The sequence below is a fragment of the Lissotriton helveticus genome, chromosome 5_1 (assembly GCF_964261635.1).
Source record: "Lissotriton helveticus chromosome 5_1, aLisHel1.1, whole genome shotgun sequence".
Lineage (NCBI taxonomy): Eukaryota > Metazoa > Chordata > Amphibia > Caudata > Salamandridae > Lissotriton > Lissotriton helveticus.
This window is the reverse complement of record NC_136065.1, coordinates 712646513-712668482: the sequence shown is the minus strand read 5'-3', so window position 1 is coordinate 712668482 and position 21970 is coordinate 712646513. Positions and strand designations below refer to the sequence as shown.

Below are 21970 nucleotides of genomic sequence, written 5' to 3'. Positions count from 1 at the left end.
TCAATGGGAAACAGAATGTACAAGGTATCACAATATAAACACAAGATGTGAGCTTAAGAAAAATTAAAGTTTCACTTGTGGGAGTGTCAGCTTCACAATAAATAAACAGCAATCCACAATCTGCATGATTTGGCTAGACTCTTCCAATTTTTCATTAGCAAGTTAAACATTTTACTGAGGAAAACACATTTATCCAATTTCTTTGGCCTCTCCCACATGCTCAATAACCAATTTCTTCATAGTTATACACCTGTCCAATCGCATCGCCACATTTCTAAACCACAGAAACCACAGACACCACAGACCCAAGTGATCCAATCCATATCCCTTCTGGCAAATATTAGGCTCACTGAGTACTGGGTCCTAATGAACCTAAGCATATAATTCTTGCTGTTTATCACTAATATTGCTATACAAGGAGTCATATCACCCTCCCGCATTGTCCTCATCTCAGTTTGTTTGGTCTCCCAAAAAAATCAGATCTTATTGTATAACAGTCCCAAATAGTACCATGGAAATTCTCCCTCCTCATCAAGAAGTTGAATAGCCCACTTATTGGTCAAATCTACATCAAGGGGTATTGCCTTCATTTGAAACATTCACATAAATTGCTCAGTGATATTTTTGGGGAGTGACATCTTCAAAGCCAAGTCCATGAAGTGGAATTTATTTTCCAGCCAAATGTTAAAAAAGTAATTCTTTTTTCAGACTTATATCTTTTCGAATGACCCATCAAATTTTCAGACCTAGCATTGTAACACACCTAATGAAATGTGAAATCTATGATCTCACTACATGCTGCTCAAGTTGGATGGCTATAGATGGCCAGAAAAATGAATACTAATGTCATAAGTTACCTATGTGTGCTTTGAAAATGTATTTCAGTTATGCCTACCGTATGACGGGACTGCCAAAATAGCAATTTAGGACTGGAAACATTCCAATCTAAAATACAAATGTGTTGTTCAGTGGTCTGCCTGCATCTTTCAGTTTGTGAAGATAATATTTTCTAAATTGTCCACAATAAACCTTAAGATACAGTTTAGTGAATGTCTGTATTTTGCAGATGTGTGCATTATTTAGTGCTTTGTCCTCCAAAAAATAATAAATATACCATATAGCCACACCCTTCAAAGCACTCTAAGCCGTAATCCTGCCTGCTGTGCAGTCTTCGAGCCTCAGTGCAGCTCCCTCAGGGCTTTCCTTCTGTGCCTGGGGTGCAGTGCCCAGCCTCCGAGAGACAGCCCTCAAAATCTCAAACAACTTTGGCCACCATATTGTGACCTGAAGACCCGGGCTGCTTTGCCAAGCACAGACTTGGATCTCAGCTGCTGCAGACACCCCTAGACACTTTGGGACTTGGGGCATGCCTGAGCACATGCTTGCGTCACCAGGCCTAGGGTGCGTGGGATATCAGAAGCTCCTAGTGGTCTTCTGCAACGGGGTCTCTGCAAGCGCACTTCCAATGATGGGAGACCTTTCAAGGGCACATCACAATTGTTCCCTGGGATGCCCCTGAACATGGGGCCCTGTAGTTGTACCCGCTGGTGCTGGGGACAAACATGGTACAGTTTGCGCCACTGTGCTTCTCCAGAGGGTGTGATCTTGCGGGCCCATGGAGAATTCTCTTTCTCACCTCCTCTGCCACTTGCCTTCCTGAAACTCACCTGTATGCTGCAGCACCTGAATGCTGATGCTGCCCAACCTTCAGTCTGTGTCCTCAAGGTTCCCCCCTGTGTTGTGGGCCTGACATCTTCCCAGCACCCCTTTGTCCTGTTTTGTACTGCCTGAGGGACATTCTGGAGTCAGCTGCACCCTGTCAACCCTCATGTATGGACCAAGGTGACAATGGGGAAGGACATAGGTTTCAGCTGCACTTACCTAGCCCAAAATCGACAAATTTGCAGTCTCATCCTCCGGAAACTCTTGTTCTATGAGGGCATCTGGCCTTGCCCCCCAGGCGGAAGCCAAAGATTGCCTACTATATTGCAGGCCATCCAAACATCCTGGGAGCAGTGGAGACCAAAACTGGGGAGGTAAGAATTGAGGTATCCCTATTCCCTACTCCACCAGAACCTATGAAACATGGACAATAGTGTCTGAGGCAGAGGGCCTATTCTGGACATTAGAGAATGATGTTGCTACCCTGAACCCTAAACTAGAATATTTAAGCTCCTATCTGCAGTGGCCTCCCTTGAATCCCTTGCACGAGTTGCAGAACACAGGTCCAGGCGCAACAATCTCTGCTTTGTGGGCTTTCCGGAGGACGCTGAATCCACCAGTCCTGAGAATTTCCTAAATGGATGGCTGGGCTCCTAGGTCCCTGAGGGTAAGCTCTCCCTGTGGTCTGTCACTGAGCTGGCATGTCATTTCTGACACAATGTTCCCCGCCGGATGCTCCTTCGTACCCATTGATCACTTTAATACTTGACTACCGCTTGACACGATCCTCCAAGAAGCACATAGGGCCAGAGACTTGAAGTTTCAGTCCTTCCATATCTTGCTCTTCCAGGGCTACACCTGATCTGTTTATTGTTAACAGAAGTCCTTTGAGGAGATTAAACACAAATTCAGGCCTTGAATCTCAGATGAATGCTCATCTTCCCAGTCTAAATCAAAGTGATTTCAGTGACTGCTATGCCTTTTTCAATATCCCAAAAGTGGCCTGTGGGTGGGTGGCCAAAAAGAGATATCCGATTGGCACTGTAGCCTGAGAGAGGGTGCCCATCGACAAACTGCCCTGCACAACCAATGCACTCCCAGAGCCAAAGCATAATCACTAATCATGTGCAAGGTCCCATAGGAACCGGAGGGCAAGTTGTGCCTCACCAGACTCTTCTACCCTGAAATTACCTAGGTGGGCGAGTTGGTCAGTCCCGGATGCTCCATTGGGTAGAATGCATCCTGGCCTGGGAGCCCCTGTGAGAGGATAACTTCAGTGACATGGAGACCCCTCCCTCAAGTGAATGAGTTTGGGATGACCAGTCATCCACGTCAGTGCTGACATGTGAGTAGCTAGCTATATACTTGGCCGCCTTATCAGCCACACACCTAACTGCAGACTTGGCAAATATCCTGATGCAGGAGGAGGCCCACATCTAGCACTTGACACACACCACTGTTATAGATGGGAGTTTTAGGGCAAGATATACATCAGGGGTGGTAGTATGGGGTAGAGGGGTTGTCAGGGTGTGAATGGTCGTACTGTTCAAGTTGTTAATTGTTTCAACCATAAATACGGTATCACAGACTTTCATGTTATGTCACTAATGGATTCTTGGCCCTGTGGCATCCTTCGTGGTACACCTGACTGGTAGCCAGGGAGATCCATTGGCCTCCCTCTGCTATATTTGCTTTGTCTACCCCACATGACAACCTTTCCAGTTATGTCTTGGAACGCAAATTGCCTCCTGGACTGCATTCCTCCGCTATGCCAGACGCACCACTACACTGATATTATGCTGCAAGAAACCCATCAGCTGGGGTCCCATGGTTCCTTTGGGTACAAAAGAGTATTTGGCTCAGGCTTTGAGAGAGGTTCCTGAGGCACTGTCATACTCCTCCACAAAAGTCTTCCTTTTACAATTACCTTGTTTTCAGTCGATCCCCAAAGCAGATTTGTCAGAGTGGAGGGGTCTCCTTGCAGGAAAGCAACACAATTTCTTAAGTGTTATGTGCCACCACAGAATCAGGTCCCCACCCTTGAGGCAATCAAAGCCCCTATCCTGGCTCATCCATACGGGTGCTACCATCGTACGAAGGAACTTTAATGCTTTTCCTGACCCACACACAGAATCTTTTGCATCCCCACAACGACTCACACATAGAGAGACAAGAAGCTTATATACTTGACGAACTCATCTATGACCCTTGGAGAGTCTGGCACCACCACAAGAAGGAATACACTCACACCTCTGCAGCACACAAAATGTATTGACCTGCTGATGCTTTCGGTAGCTGATTGTTCTGTCTCTATTCTTCCCAGAGACATCTTGAACCACTCCTTGAAAGCATTCTTCTTCGGGACACCCAGGCGGCCCTTCGCCAGATCTGGTGCCTCAACGGGGGGTACCTTACTGATGAACAATGCTCTGACTGGTCAAATGGAACACTGTCCGAAGAGATAATGACTTGTTTGCTGAATAATATTACCATCTCTACTCCTGCAACTGTGCTTCCCACTCAAATGGCACAAATCTATTCTAACGGCTACCTCTCTCCCATCTGTGTCCGCGTCCTTGAGGGCTGCCCTGGACCACCCTACTGCCATCGAAAAGAGGAGGAAGCGATCTAGGGGATGCACTCTGGGAAATATCCTGGCCCAGAGGGCTTCCCCCTTGAAGACTACTGCAAGTTAAAGAGCACCATCATCCCCCAACTGCTCATACTCTACAATTAACCCCCCCCACACGAATTGGACATAACCATAGTGGTCAACTCTAAATCCAGCCTCATTGCTCATCAGTGTCCTGCATACAGACCCATCTCCGGAATCAACACTGAGGTAAAAATATTCATGAAAGTCCTAGCCAACCGGCTTCAGGGAGTTCTTGCCACCCAGGTCCACCTAGACCAGTGTGGCTTCATGCCCTGTCTCAGCACCCAACATTACATCAAGCATGTTCACATCACTCTCACCCACTTGTGGGAACAACACAATCCATGTGCTCTCCTTTTATTTGACTTTAAAAAGGTATTTGGAAGCATGGGCTGGTCCTTTCCGGGTAAGGTAAGGTTCTCGAATACATGGAGTTAGAACACAACTTATATAGATATGCAGGGCTCCTTACTCTAAACCATTGGCACAAGTGCTGGTGAAAGGGGTATTGTCTGACTCATCCCCCATTTGACAAGGTTTCCAGCAGGGTTGCCTGCTATCTCTGCTTCTGTTTGCACTGGTTCTAAATGCAGAAGATGTTCTCCTGTTCCTTGCCAATCTTCACGTCTATGGGCCTCATGCCTATGACTTTTAGCCCTCTATGATGAAGCCTCTAGCCTCAAAGTGAAAGCGAATAAATCCTTACTAAACCCACTCGGTGACAATGAGGTCATGTCTTGGCAGACATCCATCCCTATAAGTAAACTAAGCTTTCAATATCTGGGTATTTATATAGCACTTGAGCCCACTCAGACTCTAACCTGGATTATTGATTTCCCCTTCATGTGGCTGAGTTGAAAGCTGATCTCCATAACTAGATACAACTCTTACTTTGCCTGCTTGGTAGAGTGGTTCTCTGTAAAACTATTATACTTTCATGAATTCTCCAAGTCCTCCAAAACTTACAAGGGTCAACCTCCCACTAGTGGTCCAAAGATCGGGCATTCAATAGTCGCTGCTTCCTGCGGGTGGGCCACCCTGCCCAACCCTTCGGACGAATATTAATGCTTTCAGTCAGTATACGATGGAGGCATGGGCATTGCAGACCAACAACTATATTATCATACAGAACAGACCTTAGTCATTAACGACTCGCTGTGCAGGAAAGGCAATGACCAAGCCTACCAGATGGAGCTCTCTCCTTATACAAAATTAGGGGTTTGCTATATGGCAACCCTATCCCACGGCCCTTCTTGGACTTCACCAAGGTGGTCATTAACAGCTGGCGACTGACCCTGTGCTCGATGGAATGGGACCAGAAATTGACATTATATATTCCCACAGGGCAGCGACGGCATCTCCTCCATACTTCACAGCTTGAGGGCTTCACTAAATGGTACAGAATTGGTATCACAACTCTGGGGGATGTTTATCAAGAGCACAACCGCCACACACTGCAACATCTGCAAACTCACTTTCATTTATCAGGGACTCAATTTCATAAATACCTACAGTTGCAACATGCTCTCTCTAGACACAGGGTGGACATGGTAGAACTACCTGAATTTAATCCACTCGAGGCCAAGCTTCTGATTGGGCACATGGGTAGTAGTGGCATCTCCCAGCTATTCTGTACCCTGGTAATCAACACCCCAGACCACTGTGGTCCTACAACAAGAATTGGAGGGATGGGTGGGCTCTCTCTTGATGAAATCGACTGGGGGGAGGCCCGGGATGGGCACCTATGAACTAGCTATCTCCTTCCAACCTTCGCCTAATCCAGCAGAACTATCCCTACATGACCGATCTCTCTCCCGATTCTTCCTTCAAGCTGGTAAGATCCCTGGCCCAACCAGTTTCCGTTGCACCTGCCCAGGTGCAGATTTCTTCCAGGTAGTCTGGCAATGCCCTGGTTTTGCATGTTACTGTCGCCAGATCAGGTAAACCATGGACTGGGTCTTGAGGTGTCACATAGACACCTGCTGGGCATTCTGGTGGCTTGGAGGGACCAGAGAGGATCCTATCATGGTGGGTATATTCATGTTAGTGACGAAGAGAGGCATTGTGGATGGAAACTAATGATCTACTCCTTCGCAAATAGCGTGGTACAGAGGCCTGGACTACAGGAAAAGTCTATCTACCTTGCCACGGAATGCCACTATAAGCATACTAGAATTTGAGGTAAATGGTTGAATCATAATGGACTCGGACCCTAAGGCATGTTTGTAGGCAATAGTTCCTCAGGGAGATATTCTAACTACGTATTGCATCTTTTGTATGATGACACTGAACCATGAAGTTTGTATGACTATTTATTGAGATAAAATCAATAGCGTTTATCAACAAAAAAAATCGGTATGAATGGTTACCCAAAATCCAATCAAAATTGGACATCAGAATGTCTTGCTCAAAGTAATTCTGTTTACTTACATTGGATTAGGTGCTTTAACCAAACTTTGGTAGACATAATTCCATAAGATCAGTATTTTTCCCTGGGGCTTATGAACAGGGTCTCCTACATCTAATTGACAGGCTTACGCTACGAATAAGTCTGGCAAGCAAATGTAGGCATTATGAGTACGTGCGCAATGACAGTGGAATGTCTGGAGCTTAAAGTTATCCTTGGAAAATAAACCTTCCTAGAGGTATTTAATCCATCCCGATTGCAATCCTGGTATGGAAATGTTAGGTAGGGTTATTACCAATGACAGCACAGCAATGACAATTCCATGGGTGTCACTTCTTCCTTGGATGCTAGTGCACTGATTGTTAAGAGGGGGTGTAAGATTGAAATTAGATTTGATAGGAAAGAGTAGACTATATTGAGAAATTGACTGGCAAATTTAGAGAGGTTCAGTTCATGGCATGATGAAAAAAGGCAATCAAAATTATGATGATATGAAACTGAGGGGAAAGGCCTTGCAAAATAGACCCCAGGAAGCTCATATAACCATGAGAGATAAGAACTTTGAAAAGTCTGCGCCTATGTCTATCATTTATCCTTCGTGCAAATCATCTTTCAAAATTAGTGTAGGAAGTAGATTTTCTTGATGTGTTTGTAATTCTCCAAGCCATAACCTGCACATTGTGGCGTCTTTGCACTTCAACCAAGACTTAGTACATCCTGGACCAGGTAGTTTGCAACAGAAAGGAAGGTGAGGAACTGAAATTAAATTTGAGTTTGAAGTGGGTTTATAATAAAGCAAATTAATATTTTCTAAGAGTAATAAAAACACAATCACATTTCTTATGAGTCAGGCAAGACTTAAGTGTGATCTTAATCAATTGACCTTCAAGATGTGCTTTGAATATACTGTAGAGATGGTGGCTTACACAGTCCCATGCTTTGAAAAGTAATGTTTGAGCTTTGGAATGTAACATGTAATAAATACTGCGGTATACTGTTCACAGTTAAGAAAATGCATAGCTATTTACAGAACAGAACGATGGCTTGCTTCTAAATATTCTTAAATTATTTTAAAGATTGAAAGGCATGACAATTGTGCTTATGACTTCCTTGAAGTCCGAGATGGCAACACAGAAGACAGCCCTTTGATTGGACATTTTTGTGGGTACGAGAAACCGGAAGATATTAAATCCACCTCGAATATGCTCTGGATGAAATTTGTATCTGATGGGTCTATCAACAAAGCTGGCTTTGCTGCACACTTCTTTAAAGGTAAAACGTAAGGCAGTGCAAATATGTATATATAAATTAATCTTTTATAGACCACTTAGTGTGTTGTTAGGTTTTTGAAAAGTTCAGTACTGTGATGATGGGCAGTAACTTGTTATGTTTTGTTGACAGCCATGTATGGATCATCTGTAAAAGGAGTGTGTTAATTTTGCCTAAATAAACATTGAGTTTTCAACTGCCTATTTCAAGACTGTCAACTTCAGCCATCAAGATTTGCCCAGTCACAAGTCATTTAGCTAGGACTGCCCTACAAATTCTTTTTCATCTATAATGGTTGCTCAGGGTTTGGAATTCTAGGATCCATAGATCATATGTGCTGCATAAAACCTATCGTGGCCACCCCTTTATGAAAATCTGTATAGGTGCTTTCTTGAGATCTCTTCCATTCATGAACTGCTTTTTCTGAGTACGTAGAGCTGGGTTAAATTTACAAAGGAGTGTTACAACAAAAACAAATAAATTAAACTGCTCCAAAACTCATTATGGCTCAATTATTGGAAAAATAGTCTTATGCATTATGATATCTGAAAGAGACATGTTATTGATAGATTCCTTACCTTTGAATATCCGCAGGCGTTGGACCGGATCTGGAAAGTTTTGCTTAGCAGTACCCCTGCGCATCAGTAGGAGGTGTCCTGCGGCTCCGCGTCCGTCACTAGCGTCGTATGCACCGAGATGATGTCACAGAGACTACTTAGGCGCCACCCATGCACGCTGGCGTTAGTTCTTTCTTTTTCCGCCCCCGGTATGCCAGATTCGGTTAGAGCACGTACCCTAGTAATTTTTTTACTATCTCTTTGAGACTTTAGTCTCGTGTTGGTTTTCTCTGGTGCGAGTAGGGATGCCTGGTTTTAAGTCTTGCGGGACCTGCCGTCGCAATATGTCAGTGGTGGACCCTCATGACATCTGTCTCTACTGCCTGGAGCGCGACCATGACTCCCGGTCCTGTCTGGACTGTAGGGCTATGGCCCGAAGGCCCTGAGGGAACGGCGCCGGAAGTTGTTCGAAGTTCGGCACTCGTCCCCGCGCCGTTCCAGATCCAGGGGTCGTTCCTGTGACTGCTTGTGGAGTCGTCACCACCACTCCTCTTCCCCTTTGGATTCGGGAAAGAAACTCATGTAAAACCGAATAAAGTATTTGAACTGAACTGAACTGAACTGAACTGAAAGAAACAGCACAAAAAGAACTCAAAGAAGCGTTTTCGCTCCCTGACGTCCCCCCATTGGTCCCTGGATGCTGACAAGGGAGACAGGCGCTCTGCCCCTGCGGCTCCTTTGGAGCCTGGGAGTCCCGCGGCCTACCCGCCTTACCCAGGTCTGTTGGCGACTCCCGCACAAATGCAAAAATTCCTTGCTGCCATGGACCACCTGTTTAGGCCTCGGGCTCTCGCCGGTGCGCCTTCGGGCCCGCGGTCCCGTGTCTGGATTCTGCTGGCTCGTCGGTTCCTCCGGCGGATCCAGTGCTGCCAGCAGCTCCGGCCCTGGCCCCGCAGGATCCTGAGCCCCTAGCTCCGGCCTCGGCGCCAAGAGGTCCCATGCTACCGGCTCTGGCGCCGCCCTCCGCTCCGCCGGTGGCGCTGCAGTGGATACCGCTGGTTCCGCCTCTGCCCCGGAGGAATTTGTCCCTGTCTGGGATCCGAATTGGGAACCGGCGCCAGCTCGGCCCCTGCCGGTGCCGTTCCTGACGCCGTTCCCGGCGCCATTTATTCCTTCACCGGTTCCTGCCCCGCCGCCGAGCCCTGTGCCTTCGGGGCTGGTGGAGGAGGATGACTGGGAAGGGTTTGAGGACCCGCTTGCTCGTCAGTGTGATTCTGAGCAGGACTGGGTGTGAATGACATGGAGGAGGCTGGGGGCCTCAACGTCTCCTCTGATCCGGGGCTTGCCTCTCCCCCGCCCACTATGGAGGAAGGTGCCTCTTATACGGTGGTGCTCCGTCGGGCTGCTGAGGTCCTTAACCTTGATCTCCCCACGGTGACCCAGAAAACAAACCTCCTCACTGAGGTGTTTCAGCCAGCGTCCACTTCTTCGGCGTAGCTGCTGCCCTTTAATGATGCCCTCACTGAAGTCTTGTTGGGCACTTGGCTACGGCCCCTCACGGGGGCCCCTGTGGATAAGAACGTCACCAGGCATCATCACCCGGCGCCGGGTGAACCTGCCTGTCTGGTCATTCAGGCTTTTACATCCCAGAGTGCCTTTCCCACGGCTCCGCGGGATAAGGACTTTAAGAGATTGGAGCTGTTTGGCAAGCCGTTGTTCTCTTCGGCCAGCTTCAGACTGCAGTCAGTGAACACCGCATGCCTTCCGGGCTGCTAGTCCCACGCGGTGTGGGATTCCGTGGCTGAGGTGTTGCCTCGGTGCCCGGAGGCGGTCCAGACTGTGCTGTCTCAGGCTGTGGCTGAGGGTAAGGACGCGGCTAGATTCGCCATTCGTTGTGGCTTGGACCCCGCGGACTCCCTTGGTCGGGCAATTTCCACGACCGTGGTGCTTCGGTGCCACGCCTGGCTGAGGTCCACTGGGTTCTCCCTGGATGTTAAGAGCTTGCTCAGGGACATGCCTTTTGATGGCACTCGCCTTTTTGGTAATAAGGCCGGCACTGGAGTGTTTTAAGGACTCTCGAACTAACGCCAAGTCCTTGGGCCTTTTCACCACGCAACCGGCCAGGTCCACGTTTCATTCCTTTCATGGCCATGGCAGAGGCACCCCTGGACTTTTGTTTAGCCAGAAGTGTGCGCAGAACCAGACTCAGCGGGCCCGTGGGTGCAGCGGCTGCCACAGTGGCTCCGGGGGCCGGCGTGAGGTTCAGTCCACCCGTACCCTTCGACGTCTACCTCGAAGCCTTCCTATCTGAGCTTTGGGTCGCATCCCATGCCAGTGGGTGGCAGGATTCACCATCACCTTCCCCATTGGTGTTCTGTCACTTCCGACAAGTGGGTGTTGCAGCTCGTCCGGAGGGGCTACTCCCTCCCCTTTGAGTATACCCCCCCCTGGTCATGCCTCCTCAGTTCCACCACATGTCGGGGTATCACTTTGCGCTTCTCCAGCAGGAAGTCGCTGCCCTCTTGGCCAAGGAAGCCATTGAGCGCGTTCTGGGGCCAGAAGTAGGGCGTGGTTGTTATTCCCACTACTTTCTGGTCCCCAAGAAGGACAAAAGGGGCGTGCGCCCCATCTTGGACCTCAGGGACGTCAATCGCTTCCCCCTGAAGGAGAAGTTCAAGATGTTGACTCTGGCTCAGGTCTTGGCTGCCCTCGACCCTGGAGACTGGATTGTAGCGTTGGACTTGCAGGACGCATATTTTCACATTCCAGTCCTGCCGACCCACCGGCATTACCTGCGGTTCACGGTAGGCCAATAGCATTTTCAGTTTGCTGTGCTCCCCTTCGGCATTACCAGTGCCCCTCGGGCGTTCACGAAAGTGATGGCGATGGTTGCAGCTCATCTGGGTGGATCAGGGGTGTCAGTCTTCCCCTACCTCGATGACTGGTTGTTGAAGGCGGGCTCGCCCCAGGCTGTCATCACCCACCTTCAGACTACGGCCGACCTCCTGCACTTGCTGGGGTTTTCCATCAATGTGCCAAAGTCTCACCTGAGTCCCTCTCAGAAGCTCTCCTTCATCGGAGCGGTCTGGATTCGACGCAGTTTCGGGTTTATCCTCCCGAGCAGCGAGTCCGGGATATTCAGGCTATGCTTCTGATCTTTCAGCCTCTAGCCCGGGTTTCAGTCAGGATGAGCCTCCGGCTCCTGTGCCTGATGGCATCCTGCATCCTGCTGGTACAACATGCCAGATGGCATATGTGGGCTCCGCAGTGGGACCTGAAGTTCCAGTGGGCACAGCATCAGGGCAACCTGTCTGATCAAGTCCAGATCTTGGAGGGCACTGCACAGCAGTTGCAGTGGTGGCTCACGAATCGCAATTGGGTCAATGGCAGATCCCTCTCCCTTCCCCAACTGGAAGACACTGCTTCCCTCCTGGGATGTGGAGGCCACTTGGGAGAAGCGGAGATCAGAGGCCTCTGGTTTCCGGCAGAGTCCCGGCTCCATATCAACCTTTTGGAGCTTCGGCGATCTGACTTGCACTGAAAGCATTCCTTCCCTCTGTCCGCGAGAGTATAGTGCAGGTGTTCACGAACAACACCACCGCCATGTGGTACTGCAACAAACAGGGCGGGGTGGGGTCGTGGACCCTATGTCAGAAGGCTCTGCACCTCTAGACATGGATGTACATCAAGGCATTACCTTGGTGGTTCAACACCTGGCAGGTTCTCTGAACGCCAGGGCGGACAAACTCAACCGCCGGTGCATGATGGATCACGAATGGCATCTGAACTCAGACGTGGCGCAAGGTCTCTTTCTGCAGTGGGGAGAGCCTTAGTTAGATCTATTCGCCACCGAAGAGAACATGCAATGTCATCAGTTCTGGGCTTTGGAATTTTCAAGGCGGCACTTGCTCGGCGACGCTTTTAGTCTCGAGTGGAGCTGCGGTCTGTTGTACGCCTTTCCGCCTATTCCACATCTGCCCAGAGTGCTGAAGAAGATCAGGCACCACCAGGCCCAGGTCATGCTTGTGGCTCCTGATTGGGCACGAAGGTACTGGTATCCCGAGCTACTGTTCCGACTGCCTCTTCTGGAGCATCTTCTGTTGCAGCAGCAGGGGACGGTCCTTCATCTGAACCTGGCCAGCCTCCAACTCCATGCGTGGAGATTGAGCGGCGACAGGGGACAGCTTTCGATCTTTCTTCTGAAGTCTGTGATGTCATTCTGGCAGCCAGGCATCCTTCCACAAAAACAGTATATACCTGCAGGTGGAACTAGTTTGTGGCATGGTGCACAGATACGCCTATGGATCCCCTTTCTGCCCCTCTTTCCGAGGTTCTTCTGTTACTTCTTTCATTGGCCCAGCAGGGCTCTGCTCTGGGCACTATCAAGGGTTACCTTTCTGCGATCTCCGCCTTTCTGTGACTTCCTGATCAGCCTTCTCTTTTTAAGTCCCCAGTTGTTAACCGTTTCCTGAAAGGCATTAGGCCACGTTTGCTCCTGTGCCGTTCATAATGCCTCAATGGGACTTAAACCTTGTCTTGACATATCTGATGTGCCCTCCCTTTGAGCACTTCCTAACTATCCCTTGCGTCTTCTTACTCTTAAGACGGCTTTCCTGGTAGCTATCACCTCTGCCAATTGACCTATGCCCTTCCACATTGGGCAGACCATCACTTTGCCCACCTTTGTTCCGCCTCTGCATCCTTCAAAAGAGGAAGAGAGGCTCCACTGTCTAGACCCAAAACGTGTGCTCTCGTTCTATCTGAAACGCACACAACAGTTCCAGGTGGATGACCAGTTCTTTGTTGGCTACGTGGGCGCCAAAAAAGGTTGGGTCGTGCACACACTGACCATCTCTCGGTATGCCATTCTCTGCATCAAGGCCTGTTACTCGTTGGCTAAGAAGGAGCCTCCTGTGGGACTGCGAGCCCATTCAACCAGGGCAACGGCAGCTACTACTGCTTTGGGACGCGGCGTTCGCTTGCAGGTCATTTGTCAGGCAGCTACGTGGGTCTCGCTGCACACGTTTACTAAGCATTACTGCCTTGACAGTCAAGTCCAGAGAGACGGCTTCTTTGGCTGTTCTGTTCTCCGTGACTTTCTGGTGTAATCTTGTTCGCAGACCCACCACCGGGGTTGGTATTGCTGGGGAACCTATTCTAAGGTAAGGAATCTATCACTAACGTGTCTGTTTCAGATGCACAAGTTACTACTTGTGCAACAATATATCGTAAGAGACATTAGTTAGTGATAGATTCCTTACCGCCCCTCCCATCCTCCCCGTTCTGAGAACTGATTACTAGGATTATATCATCTCTTTCAGGGTCCTAGTTTCAATGCACCAGTGGTCAGTATCTTGCTTGGCTCTGCGTTCCTGGCACGGAAAGTCGTGTGCAGAACTGACGCCAGCGCGCATGGGTGGCACCTAAGTAGTCTCCTTGACGTCATCTCGGCGCATACAACACCAGCGACAGACGCGGAGCCGCAGGACGTCACCTACTGAAGCGCAAGGGTACTGCTAAGTAAAACTTTCCTGATCCAGTCTTGGGATATTCTAAGGTAAGGAATCTATCACTAACTAATGTTTCTTACAGATATATAGTTACACAAATAGTAACTTGTGCTCTGGCATTGTCACCAGCGCCATATTTCCTATTGTTTCACATTTTAAGTGTTACAGCACAATGTGGTGACGCAGGGTAGCTTGATGCTTTCCTTTGGGGTTCAGATACTTCCACTTATAAACACCTATCTAGTTAAAATTGAGATTTGAGTTGGGTACATTAATTATGATCGCTTGAAACCTTATGTCTCGCTAGTTAGGTTGCAAAAAGAACAATTGATGGACAGAATGCAGAACAATGTCATATATTCACCCCAGTACAGAGAGCTGGACCTAAATCCATCGTTTTTTTGCTCACCATGCCATTCCAGTTTGAACCCAGCCATATGCAAATCAGTCTTGACCCTGCGCTCAATGGAAACAGTCCAGCCCAAACTGCCAGGCCAGGTCCTCCCTGGAATGGAAACAAGCATCCTAGGACCTGTTTCGGGCTATCAACCCTAATCAGCCAGGATAGTTTGACTCCAGTGGCATGGAGAGCACGGGACCCACGCCTGGTCATACCCATCCCACTCAGGGCATATAGCTGAGTCTGAACTGAGGTGGCGAAGTGAGCTAAAGAATGGTGATGATTTCAACCCAGATCTGTGACTGCGGGTGAGTGTCTGAAAGTGTCAGCGCTCCGTCCATCATCTCCGTGTCTTACTAGTTAGGTTAACAAATGTCGTGGTTGAAATAGCATGATCAATGCTCAGGGTTAAGAAACATTGTCTACCATCTAAGGGGAAATTGCATCACTCGTTTGCAGCCTTAGTTGTAGATGAGTTAAGAATGCATCCTTATGACAATCTGCTGCCTATGAAATAAATTAAATCTGCCTTTCTCCTAAACTGTGCATTCACTCTTTTTCCCAGCTGGTGCCATATAAAGACATGAACTACCGATGATCATTCTGTTTTGCCATTTTTCCCCTTGTGGCTTTAGGTCTCCTACTCATTTACTCTGGACCTGATTTCTTTGCTCTGTGGCCTTGAAGAGGTTTGCTTCTGGCGCCTCCCTCCCCTGATCAAAGGCCTCTTAATTTGGATCTGCTGAATGTAAAAGAAGCTCCTTGGTTCTCTGTAAATCACTTTTTGATTATCTCAGTGCAATGTGAAAAGATTATATTCATTCAGGACAGTCTGTGCTTGGCTGTGCTGGTTTGTGTAAGTTAGCTGTAGTGCTTAGTGACTTGTTGGCTTCTCTTAACTCGTGCACCACTACAAAAGGTAAGATTAGCTACAAAGCAGTAGGCCTTATTCTCTGTCTGGCAATGTTGTACTTTTCACTGTGCATCATCAAAACATATGCCGCAGACTGCAGTACCTCTACTTACACAGTCAGAATATTGGGCAGGGGAAGCAAAGTATTTGATAGCCATGCACATGTATACGGTGTTAGGGCTGTTGTGTGGACTTCAGTTTGTTGAAAATGTATAGCCTAGGGCATGTGAGTGGCCTAAGGGCTAAGAAAAGGCACATTGAGCTAGTCAGTGAATTCTCTTCTGATTCCTCTCCAGAGCACGCCTTCCCCCTGAGGGTAAAACATAACTCATGTGTTGTGTGATAGTCTGCCTGGCGCAGATCTACCGACCCGTGTCCATCTGACAGTGCGCGAAGATCCCCCAGGACAGAAGTGGTGTCACCATGGTCATTCACTAGTGACGCAGCCCTTCTGGTTGGCCCCCAACCCACTGGTTCTTCCACTGGGGACTCTTTCCCCCTCTCACCCCTCAGTCTGGACCTCTGTACCCTCCCAACTGGAGCGGCACTGCTAGACACCAGAACTGATAGAGGTCTGATTACAGACACTCTCAGCTCACCAGGCACTAGGGGATCCCCCTCACTGGGTGGCCCACCAGAAACTGGGTTTCGGGCAGTAAAACAGCGAACAATAGGTCAGCAAAAATATAGGAGGAAGGCAAAAAGTTTAGGGATGACCCTCCAAAAAGGGCGAAATCTTATGGTTGTTTCAGCACACCTATTTTACACTAGAAAAAGACTGACTAAATAAATACTTATTGAAAACGTCAAAGTGAGCACGAGTGACTGAGCAAAAAGTACTGCACTGTTTCCATGATCCATGATGGGACAGAGTTGTCATGTTCTTTAGTGTCCAGGAACTATTCTCTCCTTTTTAAGAGGAGTTTACAGTGGCACTGTGAGCTAGCTAGGCATATAGGCAAACATACCCGGTGGGGGTGTCTGGAATCAGTCTGGACAACAACCCCACAGTCTATGTTGTCTAAATGCAGATCCTATATAGGTTTATAGGAACTACACTACACTGGGTAGTTGTCAAGTTTAGGTGGAAAGCAGCTCCTGCATAGAGCAGCCTCAACTCCAGCGACACTCTACATTTGCATACCTCAAATGCCTGCTTTTCTGTTGAAGTCTTTAAGCATAGGATTGGCACAGTGCCATCCACACCGAGATAGAAAGGGACAAAGTATTTTGCAATTTCTACAGCAAAGGTTTTAAACTTTGGACGAGCACAGTACCATCCATGCCGAGGTGTAAAATGACAAAAGCCTTTTGCTAGTCCTATGCTTCAAAACTTTGCTGTAGAAATTAAAAAAAGACTTTGTCCCTTTCTATCTCTGCATGGATGGCACTGTGCCAATCCAATGCTTAAAGACTTTGACACCCCCCCCTCTCCCCCCCCTCTCCCCCCCCCTCTCTTTTCTTCTTTCTTTCTCTCTCTCTTTGCTACCACTGAGCAGCATACATGTAAAGCAGCCCAAGAAAGTCAACTGTATACAATGTACATGTGAAACTTATTCAATTCAATAAAAAATTTTGAAATAAAAAAAAAAGACTTTGACAGAACGGCAGACATTTGAGGTGAGAAAATAAAGTGTCACTAGTGTTGAGGGTGCTCTATACAAGAGCTGCTTTCCACCTAAACTTGAGAACTACCCAGAGTTCTCTGCTACTTTTTTGCAGTCGCCAGTAGGTAGTCACCAGTAGGTAGTTACAGTTAGGATGCAGTTTCCATAGGAAGAATGCTTTTTTCGTTTGCCAATAACTTTGGTGTCTTTTGATAAATCCTCGCAAGATTTTCAAAACTTGTTTGACAAACACTACAGCTGTCTTGAAAGTTTCGGTGTGATCCGTCAATGGGGGTCTGAGAAAAAGGGGGGGGTCCTAAAACCCTTTTTCCTGATGTTAATTTCCATAGGAAACTTTAGACACGGCTACAACCCAAACTGCTGAATGGAATTACACCAAACTGGGCAACAAGTAAGCTGTTGGTCCAGAAAGGGACATTTTTTTTAGTGGTGTAAATCCGTTAAGTAGTTGCTCAGATATTTAAAGATTTCTCAGATGTACAACTGTGGCCGTGGTGGATCCACAACTCCTCCCGATCTCGTGCCTGAGATCTGACTGGCTTCAATACATCAAACCAGGAAGTATTAGCAGCCATCTTGTAACTTGGTTGAACTGTGTCACAAGAAAACACTTTTACAAAAATTATAAGAGGGCAGGGTAGACCCCTAGGCCTCTTGGGGGGTCCGCAGGGCCAAGAAATCATTTTTTAAAAAAATAATTGGCCGGAGTCGCATTGGATTCACAACTCCCGTGGCAAAAAAATAAAAAATTAAGCGTGTGCTATCCCACTTTGTTTAATGTAGGTCTCTGGGTAGGCCAGGTCCTGGGAGCATTATTAATATATTGACACGGGGCCTGCGAGCATGGGCCCTCTGCAGTCCCTGGGACCTCCACTTCCCAGGGGCTATATTAAATAATAATGTGTGGGTCCACCTCCCCCAGGGCTGGCTCCAGCAATGTCCCGGGGTGGCCACCCTGGGACATGTCAGTTTGCTAAGCCATGGGAAACATTGCTCCGCTTCATGGAAGCGAGAGCATTAAAAATGCTCTAGCTTCCATGAAAAAGAGCAGAACTGCTTTTGGACAGAGGGAGCTGCATGTTTGCAGCTTCCTTTGTCCAGAAACAATACCAGCTCCCCTTGGAGGCAGGAAGCTGGCAGGGGCTGCTGGGGCCTTGGGGCTCCCCTTGCGTTCCCCAACGAGAGGCCATGCCCCGGGGGATGGGGTCTCTGGGGCAAGAATAGGCCTGGGGAAGGGGGCCGCACAGGACCCATTCCTCATTTTTTTTAAAAATATGAAGGCCTGGCCTTGGGGGATTTGGCCTTCAAAACCAGTGAAATTCAGCAGTTATTGGTACCTGAGCTAACTATAACATATGCCCCTACAATGCACTGCTTAATACCTCACATATTACATCACTCATGGCATGGTCAGTGACATCACTGATGACATCTCAAATGACATTACTGATGACATCGTTCACAGTACCACGCACACACCTACTCAAACCCCCATACAACCTCTTGTACGCCCATTCACACACCCGTACAACCACTGACATACCCATTCACTGACCTATACCAGAACTCGCATACTCACTAAGTCTTCCATGGAGCCACTCACACACCCACACACTCACTCACTCGTACTCACTCACCCATACAGCTACTCTTACAACCAGATACTCACCCATACAGTCAGCCACATAACCACACACTCACCCATACAGCTTCTTACACACCTACTTATTTGCCTACAAAGTCACACATCCACTCACCCAATCAGCCTTTCAACACAGTCGCTCAATCACCCATAGAAGCCCTTATAAACTCACTCACAGACACACAGCGTTCACAGTGGTTTCTCTTAATGTACTGAATGTTCGGTGTATGGCCACCATTGGTTTTGACAGCTGTACACCAAACTATTGATTTAATTTTTTTGTTTTTCATAATCAAACTCCTAAAGTGAGTTTGTCTTTAAAAAACAATAGCATGTGACCCCTTCATCCTGAGAGTTTTCCCCCAGGGTTGGGGGTCATTGTTTTTCCCTGTCATTCACTCCCAGGTTTTTCCTAGTGGTGAAAATAAAAAGCATTACATCGTCAACTAAGTAGGGCAGAAAATGCATAGTCCTTCCTTCAATGGCCCCTATTCCATCAGCCGGTGAAAGGAGGTATTCCAATGACTGGGATAAGCAGGCTCCATCAACAGAATACTCAAGGTCTGCTCATCTCTAAGTGAGGTGGGTAGACCGAGTGATGATAGCAAGGCGCTCTGCCCTGTTTGTCACAGAGTACCCTACCCGTCAAACATTAAATCTGGCCCTTTGAAAGAAAAAAGTGGAGGCCGGCACAAACAAAGCATGGTCAGGCAGGTGGAGGGAGTGCAAGGGGGTTGTAGTGCGTTTCTTTTTAAAGGAATTTACCTTAAGCCACCTCCCACATCGCGCCTCTGTGTTCTTCCCTGTCCCAAGAGACACTGGGACAGACTCCCTGTGCAATCCCTACACTGCATTCATGTTATGGGGATTGGCCTAGGCAGGCTGAAAAGATGCTCCACTTAGGAGAGTGATTCTGTTCAATATAGCCGGGTTGGAAAACCTAAGTGCACATGAGTGTGTGGCCCACCTGAGATGGCTGACCAAACACACATGTTCATTTAGAAGTGCACATAGCATTCCTTCTCCTCCGTCCCATGGCCCGGCTCACACCTCCATACACGGCTTGGCTCAGACCTGGGAAATTAAAAATAAAATGATGATACAACATCGCTTTATTTTTAACCTGCTGGCTCTGACACTCCACTGGTTCCGAGACATTGGGGCGACGCTCCTCCGAGCTGCCCCGGGAGGAAAACAAATTCTTTGAAAACACCAAAGGTTAAAGTGACCTTTTGTAAATAACTTTGACATTGTTTGAATCTATACAAAACATATCTAAAGATACCCACTTTGAGTTCATCAAGGCAAGTTGCACATATGTCAAGCATTGAACCAAAAATATGGGGCCTGGAGTGACATTTTCTATCTTAACTCCCAAACGTTCTTTATTCTTCAATACTGAAAGCAGCTGAGCAGAATTGGACCAAACCTGACATGTTGGTTCACCTTTACTCAAGGAAGTGTATTTGCTTTTCTTTTTTAGTAGTTTTCCATCTGGGCATGAATAGGTTAAAATTTAGCGATCATGACTTTTGGAGATGTGTATTTTTGATTTGCCTATAACTTTAGCCCTGCTTGATGAATTTGCATTGAATTTGGCAGATGCTTAGAATTTGCAGATTATTCTTAGTGGCCCACATGCATCATTGTTACATTTTGCACTTCCTAATTTGCGAAAAATAAGGAATCGCAAATTAAGAAGTGCAAAATGCTATGCATCATTGTTTTCGGTATTCATTTGGGATTCGGTAAAAATCGCAATTTTTACCGAATCCCAAATGAATACCGAATTCTTAAGTGCACTTTCACAATTCCTATTGATTCCTATGGGCCAAAAGGCCCATAGGAGTCAATGGGAAGGCATCAGCAAATTGCGAGTGGCACTTAGAAAATTTCATGGGTGCAGGGGGGGGTCCAAAGGACCCCCCCATGCACCCCTGAAATGTATTTTTCGCATCATGTTTCACACACACATGTCCTAAGGACATGTGTGTGTGAAACATGAATGTAGAAAAAAAAACATTTGCAGCATTTTAAACACTTTTTCCAAATTTACCGAGTGGTTCAACCACTCGGTAAATTTGGCACCCTAATTGCGACTTTGCACTTGTGAAAGTAATGATGCATTGCTTTTAAGAAATCGCACATCTGCGACTTCTTAAAAGCACCCGCAATTTTAGAACTCGCAACAATGTTACGAATTCTAAAATTGCTTCATGCATCCCAAAAAGCACTTTTGCATTCGCAAACGGCCGATTTTAAGTAATCGCACCGTTTGCGACTACAAAAATGCTTGATGCATGTGGGCCAGTATTTTTCAATGTGTACATATTTGCCAGGTAGGATATATAATTGGGGGTAGGGGGAGGGGGTCAAAAAGTGTTTATTTGCTAATACGTGTGGCATAATTTGATGAATCCAAAGGATGTTTGCTAGTCATTCCAAAAATAGTGAAACCTATTTGGATATTTTTGTAAGATACAGGATGAGCTTATGTTTTCTCGTGGTTTTGTTTCTAGAGGTGATACAATTGTTCTTCCGCTTGGTATGAGAGAAAATATTATTTCTGTGGCCCATGAAGGACATATGGGTATGTCTAGTACAAAAAGACGTATCAGAGAATTTTATTGGTGGCCGGGTGTTGATGCTATGGTAGACAGATGGGTTCGGTTGTGTCCTCCTTGTGCCAACAGTGACAAGTCCGTTAAAGCTCTGTCAACTGTGGTTTCTCCTGTTAAGTATGTTTCTATTCCTTGGAAGAAATTGGGTATTGATATCATTGGCCATCTCAATTTGTTTCTCACTAAGGAGGTATATGCGTTGGTGTTAAATGATTATTTCTCAAAATGGCCAGAGTTGAAAATTGTGGATAAAATTGGTTCTGTTCAAGTCATTGAGTTTTTAGATGAATTTTTTTGTCGGGAGGGTATTCCAGCAGAAATTGTTTCGGCTAATGGTCCACAATTTGTTAGCAAAGATTTTGTTTCTTTTCTTGGTAGGTGTGGCATTGTTCATAAGAGAGTGTCTAACTATAACCCGATGGCCAATGGTCAAGTAGAACGTTAAAACAGAGTAATCAAAGATTCTTTACAATTAGCTATCAAGAATGGTTTAGAGTGGAAGAAAGCTCTTTGTGCTACTATTTTATCGTACCGGGTCTCCCCTAATTCTGTCACTGGTGTATCACCTTTTGAAATGTTGCGGGGAAGGAAACCTCGGTCGAAGTTGTTACCTTGGTGGTTGAAAATTAAATTACCATGTGATTCTAGTTTCAATTTATCTCAAGTTAAGGATAAAGTTCAGAGTTATCAATTGAAAATGAAAGG

At 47.0% G+C, this 21970-nt stretch overlaps 1 protein-coding gene across 1 annotated transcript in view; it reads left to right on the top strand.

Annotated features, from left to right (window-relative positions):
- The window catches only part of TLL2 (tolloid like 2), a 2328887-nt gene that overhangs the window by 1767991 nt on the left and 538926 nt on the right, over positions 1–21970 (top strand). The window contains exon 13 of the mRNA XM_078643121.1: positions 7802–7997. Within this exon, the coding sequence (XP_078499247.1) occupies positions 7802–7997 (196 nt within the window). The remainder of the gene's footprint in view (positions 1–7801; positions 7998–21970) is intronic.